Source organism: Candoia aspera, chromosome 4 (genome assembly GCF_035149785.1).
Source record: "Candoia aspera isolate rCanAsp1 chromosome 4, rCanAsp1.hap2, whole genome shotgun sequence".
Classification (NCBI taxonomy): domain Eukaryota; kingdom Metazoa; phylum Chordata; class Lepidosauria; order Squamata; family Boidae; genus Candoia; species Candoia aspera.
In genome coordinates this window covers 88,329,198-88,351,769 of record NC_086156.1, presented here as the reverse complement: position 1 = coordinate 88,351,769, position 22,572 = coordinate 88,329,198, and the positions used below count along the sequence as shown (strand labels likewise).

Genomic DNA, 22,572 nt, shown 5'->3' with positions numbered 1-22,572 from the left:
GACATCAGAATACCAGTGTTTTGCCATTCTTTTTGCTGCAAAGTAGGCCTTAATAATGTCACTAGCTCATGTTTGATTGGGTTCACCCTGTGTGGTCCTTCAGTGGCTCTGTAGGCATCTCTTCTCCCACTTCATCTCCTTTAGCTCCTCTGCAAACGAAAGGGAGACCCAGGATCCACAGGGATTAACTGTATTGAGAACAGATTTCTAAATTGCTGATATCAGATTGATGAGAAACGTTACACATATTATAAATGTTAGTGATTCATGGCACCAGAAAGTGTGAGATCCACTGTCTTGATGTTATGACTGCAGGGGCTTTTATTCATTTTTAAATGACTACAGATTAGGTTTTCGATTTTGTTTAAAATATGTGGTAGTATTTCCTGATTTTTAACCACTTCAGTATTTTTCACTCTGAAGGTAAACATAAAGAACTATGATCAGAACCAATCATTGCCTAAAATAAGCAACAGCCTTGTGTTTGCTGCTGGATGTGTTTCCTTAAGCAATAAATACATAGGTGTGTTTCTTTGTATCAGAGACCTTTGGATGAAAAGGGTATGTCCTAGTAGGAGTATGGAATTTCCAAATTACCCTGTTGACACTGCTCAGTCCTTCAGACATCAGTTTGGATATAACAAAATTATATTACAATTTCTTAAAAGTACTACTTTTTGTTTGTATATTATCTGCTTCCTTTACTTCTGGAACAAAACTTGTGAAAAACCCTGGAGCAAAGCTCAATGAAAAACTCAACATTTTTCCACTGCTTACAGTCCTATGAATAGAATAGATTTTGATTACTAAATGGATACCAACTTTATATCAAAAATTATTTCTTTTTCAGGTAGATGCAACAATCCAATCAATCAATCAATCAATCAATCCATAATCATAGCAAAACATATCATAGCAGGGTATGTATGTGTATATACATATACACAGACACAGACACAGACATACACAGACATACACACATCTAACAGAAATATGCAATATATAAGAGATTGTGAAGAAATTTTGACATAAAAAAGATGAAAAATATCAACAATGTTTCTAATCAAATGTATATTTTAAAAGAAATAATTATTCAAGCTGATGGAAACACAAAGGACAAAGCCAGAAAAAGCTTCAGAACAGGAAGGGTCTATAGGATTTGTAGAACACCAGCTCTTTAGCCTCAGGCAGTTAAAAGAGATTTTTTTCTTTACATTGATCATAACTTTTTATTCTTTCAATTTCCTATCAGTATTTTGCTAAATAATTTCCAAAATGTGGAATTATTGAATCTATGAAGAAATTTGGATATATTCTGTAGCAAAAAAGGTGGTTATGTAACTTATGGAAAATTATCTGAATACATTGGCTTGATGAAACTATCAGCTCTCAGCTTTGAATTAGCTTCACATCATTGGAGAGGCAAGACCAAATAATATGATTCCTTATTGTCTAGGTTAAATACATTGTTTCAAAAATTGAATCATAACTTGGGAAAAAGTGAACAAAGCCATGTAAACTTAGTAGAGTTTGATTCTCTCCCTCTTTCTCTCTCCCATCTATCTATCGGCACCAATAAGTTAGATGTTTAGCTGTTTTGCTTTGTTCTCTTGATTTTTTAGTGTAGGTTTTTTGTTGGGGGGGCGGTATTTTGGGAATTAATGTTTCAGTTTAATTTCTTAGGTAGTTAGTATAGCATTTTGTTGTTTCTTCACTTTATTTTTCTATATATAGTAGATCAGGTACATATTCCAAATGATAGAATGATAAGATAATATTATACCTTCATTATTATATTTCCACAGTTTTTATATAAAATCATAATTAACCTTTTTAAAAGAAATGTTAATTATAATGATATTGAAGTTTTAAAAATTGGAAAAAAAGGAATTGTTTTGAGCTATGGCAAGCAATATCATTCGAGAGAGACTAAACTGGAAAACAATAATAATGCTTCTTCTCTTTACTTTAGGAGTGCAGAATCAGTACAGGTCCTACAGGTTCTCTCTCTGGTCAGGTCAGGCATCTTCTATTGTGGGCTGATTGTAAACAAGGTGTGAAATTGGGAACTAGAAATGAGGGCTTAATACATATTCCTAGTGACCAATAATATAGTGCAATTTCACATATATGTGCTTGGTTATAATGACTTTCATACTTTTTCTTAATCTTTCATCATAGTATCCAAAATGAAACAATGTTTGACCTGTTGTTCAACCTCCTTATCCTGCTGTTACTTCTGGAGTTTTCCAAGATTGGTCAAGACAATTTTATTACCATTATTAGAAATAATAGTATTTAAATTTATTCTAGACTATCATGGATGACAACAAATATAATCAATAGATTTCTAAAATTTGGTAAACTGGAAGAATGACATTGTCAAGAACTTTATTATTGAAATATTTTCTTGTAAAAAATCCTAAACAAATCCACTATGAAGACACATAGGAAACAACAAAGCAAACATTATAAACAGGAGAGAGACAGCAAAGAGATTTTAAGAAACTGATAGACTGTGAAGATGAAAAGTATCACAAATTTGGCATGTCTGATGCTAATTGGAAAGAAAAGTGGTAGAAATCGATAGAAGGCTTTCAAGAAGCAGCTAAGGTAAGCTAAGAGTTAGGTGATTTACAGCAGGGCACTTTCAGTTTTGGACTGTGACATTAAGCAGCTGTATCCTCATTTCCAGGATCCCACTCAGAATTTCCCACTCGTTTTGCTTTAGTAAGACCTAAGAAAGCTTAATGGCATAGGTTATTGAAGCGAGGTTAAGCCACCAACATGGAAGTTCTCAACTTGATTGACATGTTCAACAAGACTCATTGATACTACATTCCTGAAAGACAAAGCTTCTGATTTTTGGATAGCTGATTTTCATAACTTACTGCAACATTGAAATGTCAATGTGTAAATTCAGTGACATTGTCCCTTGTTTATAAACATCATGAAAAAATAAAATAAAACAGACATTAGCAGTCCCCTTCCCGTCCCCCTCCCCTCCATCATTTCATCACTAACTTTACATCCCTGCAAAATACAGATGAGTAACTGTGACTACAAAATGGCAACTATCTCTGGTTTGTCAACTGCAGTATGTTCAAAGTGCCTATAAGCATATTTTTAAATATTGTAAATTAGCAAAAGCACAGGAGGGGAGGTCAGAGGTCAGAAACCAAATAAGCTTTTTTCTTTATTTTTTTTCTTTTTTCTCTTCCTTTTTTTTCCTTTGCATTTTAATCATTTCCTTTGTTCATTTTTTTTCCTTTTGTTTTTCAAAATGCACGAATAATATTAAGTAATCATCTTAAGGCAGAAAACTTTAATGTACAACAAAAAACCTTCATGCATTATGGAGTAGTTGCTTAATGTTATATTTAGTTCCGGATGAAAAAATTAAATAATCTTATGCTCATTAACATGACATTTTAAATAATAATTAATAATAATCTCTTTCTATCTTCTGTGGTCTAAGTTATCTAAACATTAGTGCATTAATCATCTTCAGCCAATACTGTACAAATACCACTGTACTGAAATAATATAAAGTGTTAAGTAATAAAATAAATAAATAAAGCAATATAATAAAAAGGGGGGAAGAAAAACCTATGTTCAGAATACTATCTAAAAATAAGGGAAAACTTCAGATTATCCTTTCCCCACCAAAAAAAGCCAATTTAATGAGAACCCGTCTTAAAGCTTTGTGAACTTCTTTGTTTCTTAATGTGTAGATGAGGGGATTGACCAGGGGAGTCAAGATAGTGTAAAAGATGGAGAAGATTTTATTAAGCTGTCTCAGAGTCAGACTGTCTGGCAATAAATACACAATGATAATTGTGCCATAAAAAAGACAAACCACAGCAAGATGAGATGAGCAGGTTGAAAAAGCTTTCCGCCTTCCAATGGTGGATTGGATTCTTATGACACTAGCAATTATATGAACATAAGAACTGATGGTCAGTAAAAATGGAGGAATGGTAAAAATGAAGGCCAGGAGAAGAACAATGAGTTTAAATAGTTTAGGATCACTGCAAGTCAGTTTTTCAAGTGGGAAGAGTTCACAAAAGTAATGGTCTATTGCATTAGATCCACAGAAAGGAAACTGGGCTAACAGAAACACAACTATGCTATTAGCCATCACACCATTTAGCCATGCCCCAGCCGTAAGCTGGAAACAAAGTTTCCTGTTCATAACAGAAGCATAGAACAAAGGTCTACATATTGCTAAGTAACGGTCATAAGACATTGCTGCAAGGAGAAATGCTTCTACGCCCACACAAGAGCCAAAGAAATAATATTGGCAGAGGCACCCACTCACAGTAATCGTTCTGTCTCCAGTTAACAGATTGCTCAACATTTTTGGCAAGATAGTTGAGGTATAGCAGATCTCAAGACAGGACAAGTTTCTTAGGAAGAAGTACATGGGGGTATGAAGGTGTTGGTCCACTGCAACTAGCACAATGATGAAAATGTTGCCAGTTATTGTCACAAGATAAATCACCAGGAAGACTAAGAAAAGAAAAGGCCACAATTCTGTGTGATTCCCCAAACCCAAGAGGATGAATTTGGTGATGCCTGTCTCATTTCCTTGCTCTCCAGCCAACATTTTTTCAAGTCAATAAACACCATGCCTGAATTAGAATATCATCAGGAAATAATGCACCTAAGAGCTCCAATGGATAATTGATAATCATGAATCCCAACTTTCTTTCCAAATGTAGTTTGAGGTCCATGCAGAATTGAAGATCTCAACCAAAATGAATCACAAGGACTCTACATTTCTCCTTCTTTAGCTAAGGATGAAATTGTCACAAATATTGGCATAAAAAGGTTGCACCTTCTCCTACAGTTTTCTTCATCCCTGCATGATGACATTTGAAGCTCGGCCTGAAAAACAAAGAGAAATTCAAGAAATATTTTGTCAGACTCTTAGAAAATGTGGACATCAAGAGCCACCCCAAATAAAACATAAAGCAAAGACAGGACTTGAGTCTTCTGTGGTTTTCAGAGACAATGGTAATGTCAGGAAAGATACTACCTTGCTCTTTTACCATAATTCTCCTCCATTGTAGAGAATTATGGAGATGGCCTTGGAAAAGGCATTCAAAAGTTGTTACATAAACACTAGGTTAGCCCTAGAAGGAAGGAGGGAGGGAGGGAGAAAATAGTTCGAGATTAACCTGACCTGTTTCTCCTTGGTATGGGAGGGTGGAAGAGTGAGAGAGAATCTCTGCCAGACTTTCAAAGCTCTGTTAATAAACCCTGTGAAAAACGAGTTCCAGTAGTCCTTGTGGGGTCTGTTTCCTAACCTGTCCAGCCTCAAAGAGCTAACATCAGCCTTGAAAGCCTGACAGAGTTTCATTCTCCCCCTTTATTATCCCTGGGAAAAGCCAAGAATTGCAGACACTGAATTCCCTTCAAGGATCAGGAGCAAAAACTATCTTTGCTACTTCCAGGCACCATATAATTCCAAGCATTACTTCTTATGTTTCTCTTGTAATTTTCTTATTTTTCCCCTTAGAGTATTCTGTGAATTCAAAACTTCCTTATTTCCTCTTTGAATATTCACTGCAACTTTGAATACTCAATCAGCAACAGTGAGACATGATGATCAGGGAATGGGTCTCTATGGTCTATGGCCTGAGAATTATTATTATTATAAAGTTACACATCCAGAGGTTGATCTCTGTGAATCTTCAAATATTAGTCTTGCAGAAAGTAAGAACTTCATATCTGAGAAAAAGGACAAAGGCTCCCCTTTGATTTATTCAATGGAATTGGTGTCAGTGGGTCCAATAATGGAACGAGGTAGACTGTATGGAACAAAGCCTTGTTGCGCTTCCACCTTAAGTGACCACCTCATTCTTCATACTATTAGGTTGCCTCCGCACAGTCCTATTCTGAGAATCACAGTCCATACCTGGAAATAAATCATTTTGAAATAAGTGACATGTCCTTCCAATAGACATATATTACTTTGTACTGCCAACAGCATATTCATAAAATAAATGCACTGTGAAAGAGGCATGTTTTGTCAAAGTTCCTTCATTGCTGGTAATTTTAGTGTGCATTGTTAAATTATAATAAAATAACTGGGAGATGTATCCCACAGGATGTACCTGCTTTATGCGATAAATGTGTACAGGGACATTACCGTGGAGAACGTAAAGGTTTATTTGTTCAAAGAGTTTAGTCTTTATGGGCCTAAAGATGGAGATAAAGCTGAGAAAGAATGTTACAAAGCCATAAATGGCCCTTCCTTGAAAGGGAAACCAATGTGGGTTGAATTTAGTTGCTTGAGTCTGAACTTCTTCAGCTCTCAAGTGATAATATATGAATCGTATCTCAATAGTTGGCCCTTGTGCTGCCAATATTTTTTTTTTAATTTTAATATCTAGACTCTGTTGCATTTAAAAGCCTTTTGCAAGCAGTTATTGTGAAATAAGATCATGAAAGCATTTCAGCAACCAGGAGCTTTCCCAGAAGCTGTGCTTGGAATGGGGAGACCCATTTTCAATGATGCCTATAGACAGATTTCAGAAACAAAACCCAGATTTTTTTTTCCTTCATTGACTATAGTTTCAGTCTGTTTTAATACTGTATACAATCAGAGTCATCATGATTCAGAGTCAGTGTCATGTTCACCGTTTCAATGTTCTGGTACATCGTAACGTTTCACATGTCATTTCCTAGATACGTGTCTGTTCGCAGCCAGGAGGAGGGTTTCATTGTATGGAGGTGTAATCTTTTGGCTGCTAGTGTGGAATGTGTTTGGGTTATCTTATGTGTTCAAGGTTACTTTCCCAGGACAGTGGCTAATGGTTACCAGCACCTGGGAGGGGGGTGGTTGCTGTGGCAGGGAGAGGGGCGGGATCGCATTTCAAGCCGAGGGTTTTTATTTTGTATTTGGCGTGCCTTTATTCATTTTCAGCTTTCTCTGTATTTGCATACTAATCCTTCAATAAATCAGATTTCATAAAGTTACACTTGTGAGTCTGGTTCACTTAGGTTAGGCAATCATTACATAAAGCTGAGAATCTTAAACCCTTTTTCCTCTAGCCCCTGTCCAGATTTATTTGTGAGGGGACGTGCTAGCAATGAGTGACTCAAAACTGTGAGAGATGGAGAGTGAGGAGTCGAGTGAGGGGGAACCCGATTCCACCGTGGTGAGAGTACCCCGTAGGGAGACTTCAGAGCTCTGAGAGGGATCCAGCCCTAGCCCGAGGGAGGATGAGGCAGGGGTCGAGGAAGCCCCTGACCGGACCGGCACCTCGCCAGGCCAATGCATTACCTGGGATGAGGCAATGGGACCCCCGGCAGGGACGGCTAAATCATCTTGGAGGCAGAGGTACCCGTTGTCCCCAAATGTGGTGAGAAAAGACCGAGATGAGGGATCTCAGACCCCTGACCAGATTAAGTTGATGGAGGCTAAATTGGAATCATTAGAGTTTATGTTTAAAAGGATGTCTATGGAATGGGGTCTGGAGGGGAGAAGAAGAGAGGGGTCCAGTCGCAGGCACTCAACTCCCTCTACACCCCCTCCATCCTCATCAGAGAGAAGCAGGACCCGGCATCAGGCTGAAATGAGGGCACCGAGGGTGACAATTTCTAGGTCCCCTCCAGCAGAACAGAGACCCCTGGGGGCTAGACAAAAGGAGGAGCACCCAGCTGCGACGAGGGGTCCGCCCGGAATGGGGATAAAGGACTTTACAGTCAAATTCGATGGGGACCCTACCAAACTGTCATTTTTCCTAACTAATGCAAAGAGCTACATGGAAGACTGGGACCAGTACTTCCGTTCAGAATGAGGCAAGATAAATGCCATTGCCATGAAACTCAAGGGGCGGCCGGCCGACTGGTATGTGCAGTTGTGTCAGTCGGAGGCTCCTGAGTTAGAAGATTTTGAAGAATTTCTGTGGGCGCTGAAGCAGCATTTTGAAGACCCATTGGCTAAGGAAAGAGCAAAATGGGCATTGAAGGAGTTGTGCCAGGGATCACGTTCGGTGGCGGATTATGCGCTGAAGTTTAAAGCGTTGGCCGGAAAAGTAGAGGATTGGTCCCAGTCCACCTTAATAGAACTTTTTAAGGATGGGTTGAACACCGAGGTTCTGAGGTGGTCACTGGGTCGGGATGATCCAGATACCTTGTATGAGTGGATTCAACTGGCCGGTAAGGCTGAGCATGCCCATGAGACTTTCGCTCACTGGAAGGCAGTGAAGTACGGTAAGCTCAGTAAAAGTTCTCACACCCCCGTACCTGCTGGGAAGCCCAGGCGATGCGCGTGGGAAGAGGAGAGAGAACGGCGCTATGCAAAAGGGCAATGCCTTTGATGTGGGAAGGAGGGGCACAGAGCGGCGGTGTGTCCAAAAGAGAAGACAGAGGAATGGCCAGGAAAGTCATCGAGAAAGTCTCCATCCCTGCCCCGAAAGATGAAGGTGGTGTTCGCGGAGACCGAGGCTGAGGACGTCCCTTATTTTGGTGAGGACGCGGAGGCCGAGCTAATCCAGCCGGCGGGAAATGCCAGCCACCTGCTTTAAAGGGCGCCGCTGGGCAGGTGGAAGAGGAAGGGCGTGACCACAGTTCGGTGAGTGGAAACTTCGCCACGTTGACTGTGAAGGTGAAGCTAGGATCCCGCACGCGAACTGTTGAAGTGTGGGCATTGATTGATTCGGGGTGTTCGCATTGTCTAATGCACCCTGATGTGGTGGCTGCATTAGAGCTGCCCACGTTCCCATTAAAACAACCCATGATTTTTACTCAGCTGGATGGGTCTACAGCAGGGGGTAAACCAGTGACTCATTCCACGGGGATGGTGGCGTTGCAAATGGGCAGCCACTGGGAGGGGCTACCTTTTGTGGTGGCACTGGTGGCGGGTCCTTTTGTCATTTTAGGGATCCCTTGGTTGGTTCAGCAAAACCCGCATATAAACTGGGTGCACAGGACTGTGACTTTTGCTGATGGGTTCTATCAAGCCCCTGACGAAGACAGCGGGAAGGATGGTGCCGTGGGGAGAGCGGCAGCGGCGGTGCTGCATTTTGTCAATACTCCCTTGGAAGGGTTGCCGGACCAATACCAAAGCTTTGCAGATGTGTTTGGTGAGAGGGAGGCGGATCAACTTCCACCGCATCGTAAAACGGATTGTCCCATCGAGTTTGTTCCAAATGCTCAGCTACCTAAGCCTAAAATCTATGCCATGACCCAGAAGGAACTGGCTGCGCTCAGGGCGTTTGTAGACAAGAACTTGGCTAGGGGTTTCATTGAGCCAACGAATTCACTGGTGGGTGCACCTGTCCTGTTTCGACCAAAGAAGGATGGAAGACTCTGTACCGATTATCGTGGATTAAATGCCCAGTCAATATTAAATAAATATCCTTTACCGCTCATCAAAGACATGTTAGCACATCTGGCTAAGGGGAAAATCTTCTCTAAGTTGGACTTGAGGGAGGCATATTTTAGTGTTCGCATACGAGAGGGGGATGTATGGAAAACTGCTTTTAATTGCCCTCTGGGTTCTTTCCAATATAAAGTGTTGCCATTTGGCTTGGCAGGGGCACGTGGGGTGTTTATGCAATTGATCAATGAAGTGTTGCATGACCATTTGTTTAAAGGAGTGTTGGTGTATTTGGATGATGTATTAATTTATACTGAGACAATGGAGGAACATGAGCGGTTGGTAAAACAGGTGCTGTTGAAACTGAGAAAAGCAGAACTTTATGCTAAACTGTCAAAATGTGAATTTCATAAGACTCAAATTGATTACTTGGGCTATAGAATTTCAGACAAGGGTATTGAGATGGACCCTGCCAAAATCCAGGCCATCCTAGAATGGGAGCGTCCACGCACGCGTAGGCAGCTCCAAAGTTTCCTTGGGTTCGCTAACTATTACTGCCAATTTATCCAGGGATTCACAGAGATAGCTTTACCGCTTACCGAATTGTTGAAGACTAAGGGGTGGGGGACACTCGTAGAGTAAAAAACCCTGGAGCGCTGCTAAAATGGATGCCGGAGTGCTAGGTGGCTTTTGACAGACTGAAGGGTCTGTTTACAGCTGAGCCTATCCTGCAACATCCTGACCCTACTAAGCCATTTGTGGTTCAGGTAGATGCTTCTGATTTCTCTATTGGTGCGCTTCTGTTACAAACGGGCGAGGAGGGCTGTTTAAAGCCCTGTGCTTACCTCTCCCGTAAGTTTTCCAAGACAGAACGCAGATGGCATGTTTGGGAAAAGGAGGCTTTTGCAGTTAAGGCTGCTTTGGAAACTTGGTGTCACTTGCTAGAGGGGGCTGCATACCCTTTCGAAGTTTGGACTGATCATAAGAACCTGGAAGCTCTTAGCTCACCCTGTAAACTCAGCCCTAAACAGATTAGGTGGGCACAATTTTTCAGTCACTTTGATTTCCACTTGAAATTTATTCCTGGAAAGAAAAATTTTCTAGCTGATGCGCTTTCCCGCCTACCGCAGGACTCAGGTTCCGCACCTGATGTGGTGGGGACATTGTGGACAGAACCTCAATTGAGTATGGCTGCTGTCACTCACAGCCAGACTCGTGCGCAGCAGCCTTCTTTGTCAGTTTCACCGGCTTGGGGGGGGGGGGGGGATTCCGATACCTTCTCAGTTGCAGCAACAGTTTCTCTCTGAACTGAAATCTGATACTTGGTTGCAAGCGAATAAGCACACTGTTACTTTTGACCGAGGCTTTGCCTGGAAGCAAAACTGACTTTATGTCCCTGACAGCTTGTGAAAGGAGATTCTGTTCCACTCTCATGATGACAAAGTGGCTGGTCATTTTGGATTTGTAAAAACCCTGCACTTGGTGCGCAGACAGTTCTGGTGGCCCACTCTGAGGCATGATGTCAAAGACTATATTGCTTCTTGTCCTGTCTGTGCCAGGTCCAAACGCAAGCGAGGTAAGCCGCAAGGCTTGCTGCAGCCAGTGGCCAGTCCGTCCTACCCCTGGGAGGAAATTTCCATGGACTTTATTGTCGACTTACCTCCTAGTCAAAGAAAGACTGTGATTTGTGTGGTGAAAGACTATTTCTCTAAACAAGCCCATTTCATTCCGTGTGCCTCCCTTCCGTCTGCTCAACAGCTGGCCCGCCTTTTCTTAGTTCACGTGTACAGGCTTCACGGGAGCCCCGCCCATTTGGTGACCGATCACAGGGCACAGTGCACGTCAGAGTTTTGGCGGGCATTTTTGAAATTACTGGGCACCAAGCAGGCGCTTTCTACTGCGTCGCATCCGGAGACGGACGGATCTACAGAGGCCCTACATTCCACTTTGGAACAATATTTGAGGGCTTTTGTTAACTATCAACAGGACAATTGGGTAGATCTCCTGCCTTTCGCTGAGGTGGCTTACAACAACGCTGTGCATCAGAGCACAGGGCACACTCCCTTTCGTACTGTGTTTGGCGGGACTTTGTCCCCATTCCTGACCTGCCTCGGCCCACTTCTTCACCTACTTCTCCTTCTGATTGGGCTGCACATCTGGGTGATTCTTGGCCCGTCATTCAGCAGGCTCTAGCGGATGCCAAGCTGCCTACAAACGGCACGCAGATAAGAAGTGGGCGCTGCAGCCAGATTTCAAAGTTGGTGATAAGGTCTACCTTTCCACCAAATTCATCAAGTCACCTCAATCTTCTAAAAAGTTGGCTCCTAAGTTTGTGGGACCCTTTCCCATTACTGCTGTTGTCAATCCTGTGACTTTTCGATTGGATTTGCCTCACAATCTCAAACGTTTGCATCCCGTTTTTCATTGCAGCTTGCTCAAACCTGCTCAGGAGTCCGATCGCTGGCATCCCCAGACCCCAGCTCCCGCACCTATTATGATTGATGGGCAGCAGCATTTTGAAGTCAAGGAAGTTCTGGATTCCCAAAAGCTTCGCAACACCTTGCAGTACCTTATCCGCTGGAAACATTTCCCACATCCTGAATGGGTGGCTGCCCGGGATGTTCACTCCCCCATTCTGGTTGCTCGTTTTCATTCTGCTTATCCTCTTAAGCCTGCTCCTTAGTTACTTTTGGGGGGGGTGGTATGTCATGTTCACCGTTTCAATGTTCTGGTACATCGTAATGTTTTGCATGTCATTTCCTAGATACATGTCTGTTCGCAGCCGGGAGGAGGGTTTCATTGTACGGAGGTGTAATCTTTTGGCTGCTAGTGTGGAATGTGTTTGGGTTATCTCATGTGTTCAAGGTTACTTTCCCAGGACAGTGGCTAATGGTTACCAGCACCTGGGAGGGGGGTGGTTGCTGCGGCAGGGAGAGGGGCGGGATCGCATTTCAAGCCGAGGGTTTTTATTTTGTATTTGGCGCGCTTTTATTCATTCTCAGCTTTCTCTGTATTTGCATACTAATCCTTCAATAAATCAGATTTCATAAAGTTACACTTGTGAGTCTGGTTCACTTAGGTTAGGCAATCATTACAGTCAGGTTGATTCAAGTCTCCTACATTGTGATTCATCAATCTTTTTCCACCATGAAACATATGCTATTATTTTACCATGAATAAAAAATTTAAAGGTATTCCAAACTATCTTCAAATCAGCTGAACCTCTATTTATTTTGGGGGGAGGAAAATCTGTATTTGTTGTTGTTGTTATTCCACACATTTCGAATTTACCAACAAGAAATATTAAGATATGCTGTCTCCATCTGTTTCATGCTTCCTCCACTCCCCATTCAGTGACACTGCTACAGATGCATTGTCAGAAATTAAAACTGAACCAATATAACTCCTGGCCTTCCAGAAAGGAGTGAAGACCTGGCTCTGCAAGCTTTTGTGGGGTGTGAGAAGGAGCAACCAACCCTGGGTGTGGTTAGCACCCTGAAGATGCTCCCAATACTTTTTTTAAAACACCTCTGTCTTAGATTATACTTTTATGTAAGAATATTGTTTTATTTTATTTTAATGATTATTCTTGTTTTTTATTCTAAACTGCCCAGAGTCACTCCTTGAGTGAGATGGGCAGTGATTAAATTTGAAGAATAAATAAATAAATAAATACATTTCCACTACATTGTCTATCCAGTGTGATCTTAAAAAATTGTCCAGTCTTGAACAAGTACCATGTGAAGGGGATAAATGTTATCAGACAAAGCTTGATAAAAGTATGCTTTTCATAAGGGAGACAATTACAGTAATTGCATATGCAGACATGGTCCACTCAGAATGTATAAACTTAAAAACACAGCGAGAATTATCTAGTGTAGGATGCAATATAGTTGATGTACTTACAAATAGCCAGAAGGACAAGATCAGATCTTAAGAAGGAAGGACATTATCTAAGTTGGATAAATCATACAGCAATAAATCTAATAAATAAATAAATCTAATAAATAAATAAATGAAAATAGCTGTTTGAAATGGCAAGAATCAGAAGGAACATTTTATCATGTGTGGTGGACAATTTAAAAAAATGCAAAAATTATACATAGTATAATGCAGAACATTTTGGAATTTAAATTTGAAATGAAACCAAAACATTTTTTATTAGAAATAATCTCGAAAAAAATCAACAAAAAACACCCTAATTTAATGAGATATATGCCTACAGCAGTGAGAATAAACTTTGTTTAACACTGGAAGAAAAACACAATTCCAACAGATGTAAAAAAAGAGGGGAAGTCAGAAATTCAACAGCTTTTTTTCTTGTTTTTTTATTTTCTTAATGTAATTTCTTTTTTAATTGTATTTTTATAATGCTTGGAACTGTAACATTCAAAACTGGAATTAATATTGATAGAACATTCATCCCCCCCCCTCACCTTATCAACTCTTTTCTCTATTCTCTACATTTAATACTCCAAATCTAGAGAAGTAGCTATGGCTGGAAAAATGATTGTTTCCTCATTAGTAGCTATGTTCACCACCAAATGCAAGGAAAGAATTCTAAGGACATTTTCCCCAAACAATTGTAAATTTCATGAGAACCCGACTTAAGGCTTTGTGAACTTCTTTATTTCTTAAAGTGTAGATGAGGGGATTGGCCAGAGGAGTCAGGATTGTATAAAACATAGAGAAGATTTTATTGAGGTGTGTCATAGTGGGGGTGTCTCTGAACATATAGACAATGATTAATGTGCCATAAAAAAGACAAACCACCATGAGATGAGAAGAGCAGGTAGAAAAAGCTTTTTGCCTTCCAACTGTAGATTGGATTGTTATGATGCTGGCAATGATGCAAACATAAGAACTGAAGGTCAGTAAAAATGGAGGAATGGTAAAAACAAAGGACAAGAGGAGAACAATGTGTTTAAATAGTGTAGGATCGCTGCAGGTCAGTTTTTCCAATGGAGTCAAGTCACATAAGTAATGGTCTATTATATTGGATCCACAGAAAGAGAGCTGGGCTAGCAGAGACACAACAATGCTATTAACTATCAGACCATTTATCCATACCCCAGCCATAAGCTGGAAACAAAACTTACTGTTCATAATAGAAGTATAAAACAAAGGTCTACATATTGCCAAGTAACGGTCATAAGACATTGCTGCAAGGAGAAATGTTTCTACACCCACACAAGAGCCAAAGAAATAATATTGGGTTAGGCAACAACTCACAGTAATCGTTCTGTCTCCAGTTAGCAAACTGGTCAACATTTTTGGCAAGATAGTTGAAGAATAGCAGGTTTCGAGGCAAGACAAATTTCCCAGGAAGAAGTACATGGGGGTGTGAAGGTGTTGGTCCGCTGCAACTAACACAATGATGAGGATGTTCCCAATTACTGTCACAAGATAAATCACCAAGAAGAGCAAAAAAAGAAAAGGCTGCAGTTCACCAGGGTTTCTCAACCCTAAAAGGATAAATTCTGTGATGCCTGTCTCATTTTCTTTCTCTGCAACCAACATTTTTTCAGATCAATATGCCAAAGTTAGAACATAATCAGGAAATCATGCATTTGTGTTCTCCACTGGATAAGTTATAACTACAAATCCCAACGTTGTTATTAGAAGTGACCTTACTCCATATAGAATCAAAGGTCTAATCCAAAATGAACCACCAGGACTTTGCATCTCTCCCTTTTTAGCTAATGAATGAAATTTTCACAATGATTGGTATACGAAGGAGGCACCTTCCCAACCAGTTTCATTCCATCTACCAGTCTTGCTACTGGAAGCTCCATCTTGAGGGGAAAATAGAATTATAAAGAATATTCTATCAGCTAATCTCTTTTAATTGCTGAAACACTTGGAGACCCTCAAAATAAAACATGAATCCTGCCTTTTTTGCAGTTAGTCTTGTAAAAAGCATATGGCCTTATACAAGGGATTCAGGTCATTATGGACTATCAGATTCATAGATGTCCCAGTCATCACTAATACTAGCACTAGCATTCTCCACTATAAAACTTGTATCCCTCTAATGTCTTCTCCAGGCATTTCAAATAAGTGATCCAGGGAGATTTGCTTCTGATCATCTGATTTTCCATAAAGCTTTAATCTACAACCAAACTGCTAGCCCCAAAGGAGACTTTTACATTAATTATTTCTCCCTGGATTGTTTCTCTTGTTCAGAGTTTATCATTTTGGAAAAGTAATGTATTTCCCCTGCCTTCCCCGCAAGAAATGAATCCTGAGAACCTGCAGGGTCACACTCAGGCACAGGCGATACTAAGTGACCTGTACAATCTGGTGATATAGTTGGTATTTCTCTCCATATATTCACTCTCCACCTCTTGGCCCTGGGTTATGCTTTCATCACTCACCCCAAAAGAGGGATACAAGACATTTTCAGTTAATCTTCTGTTTTCTTAACAAAGCAACCAGGGCCATTTTTTTTTCACTTTTTGTAGTCAAGAAATGCCATTCATGGCAAACAGCATTCTTTAAATAGAAGACTTTTTAGAATAGAAATAGAAGTGACCACTACACTTTCCAAGTGTTTTTATTTTACTTTACTTAGACTGTATTTCAGACAGATTCCTGTATTTCTGATATCAAAGTAGTGAGGAAGTTTAAGCCTACTTCCAACATTAGTGGAGAAATCCCCTGTCTTCTTGATGCTGTGATTGTACTGGCTTTTAAATTTTGTTGAAATAATGCAAAGGGGGTGGGGGGCTGTTTTTGTTTTCTGAAGATATGGTAGTATGTCCTGCTTATTTCTGATTTCAATATTTCTCATTCTGAAGGGCCAACATAAAGGACTATTATGGAACTATTACTATTGAAAACAATGGTTGCCTAATTTAGTAACATCCTTGTGTCTGCTGCTGAATATGCCTGTCTCCTTGAGGTATGTGTATATATAGAAAGAGACCTTTTGATGGAAAGGGTATATCCTGGTATATGGATTTCCAAATCACACAGTTGACACTGCCCAGCCCCTCACCAAACAAGTAATGCTTTCTATTGGCATATGGATATTCTAAGCTTTTCTGTATTTTTAGAACAATAGTCATGTGAATTCTGCAACATTATTCATTGTTTGCAGTTGTACAGTTGGGTAGATTTTGATCACTAAACAGATACCAATGTCACATCAGAAAAGACTGTGTCAAGCAGATATAACAATACAAAAAAAAATCAATCAATATATAAATACTCAAAGCAAAACATGTCATAATAAGAAAGAATGTAAAAACAGAGCCACAAAGCTTTGTGCACTTATCAAATTTAATTTCAGTTAATAATTTATTTAAAGATAATATGAAAAATCTAGGGAAAGGCAAAATATGGAAACACATTGAAAGCAACAAACATAAATGTTATGCAATGGAAAGACATTATAGAGAAGTTTCTACATCCTGACAAAAAAGAATATGTAAAATATCAACAACTTTTCAAATGAAGAGCTTTTTCTGAAATAAATCATTGTTCAGTTGGGTGGAAACTCAACAACAAAGAGGCAGAACAAATACAGAAATAGCTGGAGAAAATCATGGATCAATAGAATTTGGACTTTGGCATGAAGCAAAGCATTAAAATTTGTTCCCACCATGATCCTAATCCAAATGCTGTGCCAATACTGTTAATCAGAATAGCAGCCTATTATTGACACCAGATCTTCCCACATTCAAAAATCTGACTACCAGAAAGGAATTGAAAATTTCAGATGACTCATGTCAAAAATTATCACTTTATTAAAAAGTTGCCTTAGAGCTCTGTGAACTTCTTTGTTTCTCAAAGTATAGTAAAGGTAAAGGTTTCCCTCGACATTAAGTCCAGTCGTGTCCAACTCTAGGGGGCGGTGCTCATCTCTGTTTCAAGCCAAAGAGCCGGTGTTTGTCCGTAGACCCCTCCATGGTCATGTGGCCGGCATGACTACACGGAACGCTGTTACCTGCCCGCCGAAGCGGTACCTATTAATCTACTCACATTTGCATGTTTTCAAACTGCTAGGTTGACAGGAGCTGGGACTAGCAACGGGAGCTCACCCCGTCACACGGATTTGAACCGCTGACCTTCCAATCAGCAAGCTCAGCAGCTCAGCGGTTTAACCCACAGCGCCACCGCATCCCAGCTTCTCAAAGTATAGATAAGGGGATTTACCAAAGGAGTCATGACTGTATAGAAAATGGAGATTTTATTTAATTGTCTCAAAGAAGGGATGTCTGGCAATGTATAGACAATTATTAATGTGCCATAAAAAAGACAAACCACCATGAGATGAGAGGAGCAGGTTGAAAAAGCTTTTTGCCTTCCAGTGAAAAGAATGGCTGTGCAAAAAGCAAAGAGTTCAAAGAGACTTGTGTCACTACAGGATAGTTTTATCAGTGGATATAAATCACAAAAGAAATGGTCTATGACATTAGGCCTACAAAAGGCTAACTGAGCCACAAGAACCACCAGAATAATATTAGATATCAAACTACTTATCCAAGTCCCAGCCATAAGCTGGAAACAGAATTTTGTATTCATAATAGAAGCATAGTAGAAAGGACTACAAATTGCGAAATTTGTAGTCCAGCTCAGGGAAATTCCCCAGTCCCAGAAGGATGAATTCTCTGATGCTTGTCTTGTTTCCCTTTTCTATATCCAGCATCTTTTTAAAAAAAAACTTATCAAATATCATATAAGATCTAGAATATATAACAAGAAGGACATGGGTTCAAATACAAAATTACACAAAGTAGTATTTGCCCCTTAGTCTCTCAAAAAACTTGAATATCTGGAGAATGTTGGTAGATATTCACCATTTTCCATGCATACAGCTGGAATATTAGCTATGACTATGATGTTGTGACCCTTATAATATGAGATCTGCATATTATAGTACATATGGGTCAAGAACTTGTATTTCTCCTCTCCTTTCCAAACATATTTCCTTTCATTCCTCAATTGTTTTCTAAAGTATGATATAATTCCAGAATGAAAGTAAATCAACAGTACTGAGATCCCTTTCCTTAAATACTATGTGAGATTATTGTGCTATATATGTATAAAACGGCTGTGGTTGTGCATCTGATTGTCTCTCCACAACCTACACAGCATTATATTATTTATATTATATTTCTTGTTAATGTCTGTTTCTAAATGGAGTTAACATTGGAATCAACTAGAAGACAAAAATATTTATTGAAGACAGCATAGACTTAATCTTAAAATGTCTAGGATCATCTGTTAGAGATGTTGTCAATCTGACTGGCACACTGAAGTCATTGTAATTAAACGTATTCCATTTAAAATGAAAAGAGAGTCCAGCATAGTTGCAGTTCTTATGAAATCAGGAGTGAGATATTCTTGTCTTGCCTCATATTTTATATCTCAGAAATTAATTGATAAAAATTGGTACATTTAAAGATGGGCAAATAAATCATCCACATAATTTTAGAGTTACCAGACTCTTAATAAATATTTTCCTAGATCTTTAAATAAAAATTCTGCAAGCACTCACATAACTGTCTTCTATTTGCCTGCGTGGTCCATCTTTGAAAATGTTTAAACTGCATCCTCACAATTTTTCTTGGTTAATGAAAGCAGCAGTCCATGTTTTGCAGAAGTGAAACTGAGAAATAAATATTTGTATTAGGCAAACCAGAATTAACCTCTTCTACAGATCGTATCATTCAAGAAGATTGAGTGTACATGGTAAAGTACTACTACCTATTCCAAGATCATCTGTAATGCAAGATTGTATCTTCTCAAAGGACAACTCCAAATATTTGGTCAAAAATCAGCTCAGGAGAACAAAATCCAGACTGCTCAGATTCATTAGCCCTGGGCTGGCTTTACCATAAAATGATCTGTTGTGCCCAGAGGGAAGGTTAAGCTATAAACTATTATTATGTCTGACTTCCCAGATCAAGCTGAACTAAAAACGAAAATACATTATCGTGTACAATTTGTGAATTGTACTAATATTTTAATGAAAAAGAACATTAGAGAAAGAACATCATCCCTCCAAAATCTATGAAAGTGTTGAAACTGAAATTTATCTGCAGCAAGTTACTGGTTTATTCGTAGATGTCCCAAGAATCAATACTGTTTTATCTCTAAATTACTGTTCAAGAATATATACTGGATTTTTTTTTTTTTTTGCTTTAAGATGGAAGTATTTTTAAAACAGCTTTTCATGAACATTTGGAATAATTAATCCTGGAAGATTTGTTGCTGCTTTTCTGGTTTTCTGATGCAACTCAATTACAACTCCAAAGGAAATCTTATAATAATACTTTAATCATGGGATTGCTGCATTGTTCAGAGCTTACTAGTTTGGAAGACTGGTTGTCCTGTTTGCCATATAATTTGGGCAATTCCTCTTGAGAGTCATGGGGTCATTTTCATCCATAGATATCAAATGTTATCTGTACTATGTTCCGAAAACTCCTCTAGCAGGCTGAAAACTCTTCTTTATTCAATCATTCTTTATTTATTCACCACTTGCAAAATGCAAGAACTACAGACCTTGCATTTCTGTCATTAAGCAGTTAGGCTACTCCTAGGGGCTCAAAAGTTCTGTGTCACCACTGGGCCCAGATTGCTGAGTCATATAAATTCAGGCATTAAACAGTATTCTTCCATATAATTTTCTTATTTTCTCCGTAAGTTTTGCATTTTTCTCTTGGAAATCCCAGAGAATTGGAAAGTTCCTTGTTTTCCCTTAGAATCTCACTGAAACTTTGAGTTATTAATCAGCAACAAGCGATGTGATGACAGGGTAATGGTCCTTACATTATATCTTCTGAGGTTTATTGCTTCATTCTGCCTTAATTTTACGCATCCTGAGACTGAGCTGTGTGAATCTTTAAATATTTAGGCCTGCAAAGGGCCAAAGATTATAGTCTGAGAAAAGGACAAGATTCATTCCACTTTGATTTCTTGCACAAAAACTGAGTCAACTGATGGATTATACTTTTCCTCACAACTAGCAATAGTACAGAATTTTTCAGCACAGTTGGGGTCAGTAGGTTACCGTAGGGGAGCAGGACAGCCTGTATGACACACAACATCTTGCATCAACTAGAACTGCAGGTGACTACCACATTCTGTGTGTTGCTAGGGTGCCTCTGCATAGTCCTATTCTGAAAGTAAATCCCACTGAAATTAGTGAAATGTCCTTCTAATGGATGTTTATGGGTTTGTGCTATAAAATAAATGCACCGTGAGACAGATATGTTTTGTCTTAATTCCTTCCTTTTTGGTAACTTTAGGAATTTGGGTTCATTGTTAACCAACATTTGTGCCATTTTGTTGTGTCATTTTAAACTTTTTCACCTCTTGGAGAAGAACATTGGAATCCTGTCACAAAAATTAACTCTAATTGGGCTCCCTGGCTCTGTTGCATTTAAAAGCATCTTGCTAGCAATAATTGTACAAAGAGCATGTTCAGCTAAAGGGGCTGAACAATATTACAACAGGAAGGATAAGGAAGAGGGAGTTTATTTAATTTACAAGGCATTTTTATCATCTCAGACTACCAAAAGTGGCAAAGGTTTAATTAAATATTCAGGTTACCAGCTCTCTTCAAAAATATTCCACAAGCTTTATTTTTGCAGCTGACTGGGGTAGAAAATAAACTCTGTCTTAGCATGTTGCCATCTTGCCCAAAAAATACTAGGTGCTTTATTTATAGTATGTTGGACCCCTTACAGAATGCTTTTAAAAGTTGGTTCTCATTATTTTTGTGCTGGAGGTATAATGCATTTGGAATAACTTTGGTACATATGATATGGGCTTGTCCACCTGTAATTCCATATTGGCTAGATATTATAGCTATGGTGAACCAGTTTCTTCAAAGGCAATTAACCATTAAAAATGACAATATTTTGTTAAATTATATCCCCCAAATCTTTTTTCAGAACTTTGATTTTTAGCCTTCTTGAGGAGATGTCCTAGGTGGGAAAATATGCAGGGTTCATGTCTCTAGAAAAGCTACTACCAATGGACCACCCAGTGGTGCTAAAAAAGAAGGAACAGTAGACAAGATTATAATGAGTCCCCCAAGGTAACATATTCCCTTGCAATTGCCTGATCTTATTGAGGCTAAATGATGGCCTATTCATCATTTACCCTTATCTCATGGAAAAGAAAGGCCCATAGATTGTTCAGTTGTCTAAGTGATGAAACAGTCCCTTTGTCTCAGCCCTTTGAAATAAGCCAGTTGGGTTACAGACATGGTAGGGATCCCAGAAATGCTCTTTATTGTAGTAAAGTAGAACAACAGAATGTTGAAAGCCTGTCCAAGTTCCTCACTGATGGATCTTATACTAAACAAAATCAAGGCAGGGTTATTTTGAGTTTCTTTCTCATGCTACCTTCCATCTCAGGACTGTGTAATCTCTTCTCCAAGTCCCCCTTAACAGCTCACTCCTTCCTGGCTCACTTAATGGTTGTCTCACTCCTTTCCCAAGGTCAGTTTTCAATTCCTTTACACCTTGGGACAAAAACATGTGATACTTCCTGAACGGGATTGTAATAAGAGTGGTGTATTTCCAACAACTATTGCCAGAGGGGGTGATTATCATTATCTTAGAGCTGTCAAAAAGAAAAAGAAAAAAATAATGTGCATGTCTCTGCAGTAATGAGTTATAATACTGTGACACACTTGTGTTCCTGCATATGTTTGTAGCAAGTGCAAGATTATAACATGCTTTGAGAAAATAAAAATGAAAATACTGGAAACTCTCAGCATTCAGGACAGGAAAAAGAGTCAGTATTGAAAAACTGATGTGATGGATATCTGAAAAACAGAATATAACAGAAGGGAAAGAGAAGAACAACACCTGCCCTCTGGAATAAGCTGGTAGTTGACATCTCAAAATCCTGAATAACTTTACTGAAACAACATTTCATGAGCTAATAGGCTCATTAAGTGAATAATTACTTTTCATTTACTATTTACTTTTGTTGTTCAGAATTTTGAATCATTAAATGCCCTAAAGACTGAGAACTTCCAGTACTTTATGCAGCATCTCAGGCAGTTATGGACATCCCTTGGTATGCCCATGTGATACCCTTGCTCCGCAAGCTGCACTGGTAGCCAGTTTGCTTCAGGGTGCAATTTAAGCTCCTGGCTATGATCCATAAAGCTCTAACATGGCACAGGGCCCAGTTTTGGCATGGATTGCCTATCTCCCATGGTGTCTGCCTGGTTGATTTGGGCTGACAGGGTTGACACACTCCAGGTT

At 39.3% G+C, this 22,572-nt stretch overlaps 2 protein-coding genes across 2 annotated transcripts; both read right to left on the bottom strand.

Moving 5' to 3' along the window:
- Positions 1 to 3,646: 3,646 nt before the first annotated feature.
- Positions 3,647 to 4,609, bottom strand: LOC134496364 (olfactory receptor 5G9-like). The gene has a single exon (XM_063302095.1). It carries the CDS (start codon positions 4,607 to 4,609, stop codon positions 3,647 to 3,649), a length of 963 nt encoding a protein of 320 aa, XP_063158165.1.
- A 9,285-nt stretch (positions 4,610 to 13,894) lies between these two features.
- On the bottom strand, positions 13,895 to 14,854 carry LOC134496362 (olfactory receptor 1C1-like). The gene has a single exon (XM_063302094.1). The coding sequence runs from the start codon at positions 14,852 to 14,854 to the stop codon at positions 13,895 to 13,897; it is 960 nt and encodes a 319-aa protein (XP_063158164.1).
- Positions 14,855 to 22,572: the final 7,718 nt, after the last annotated feature.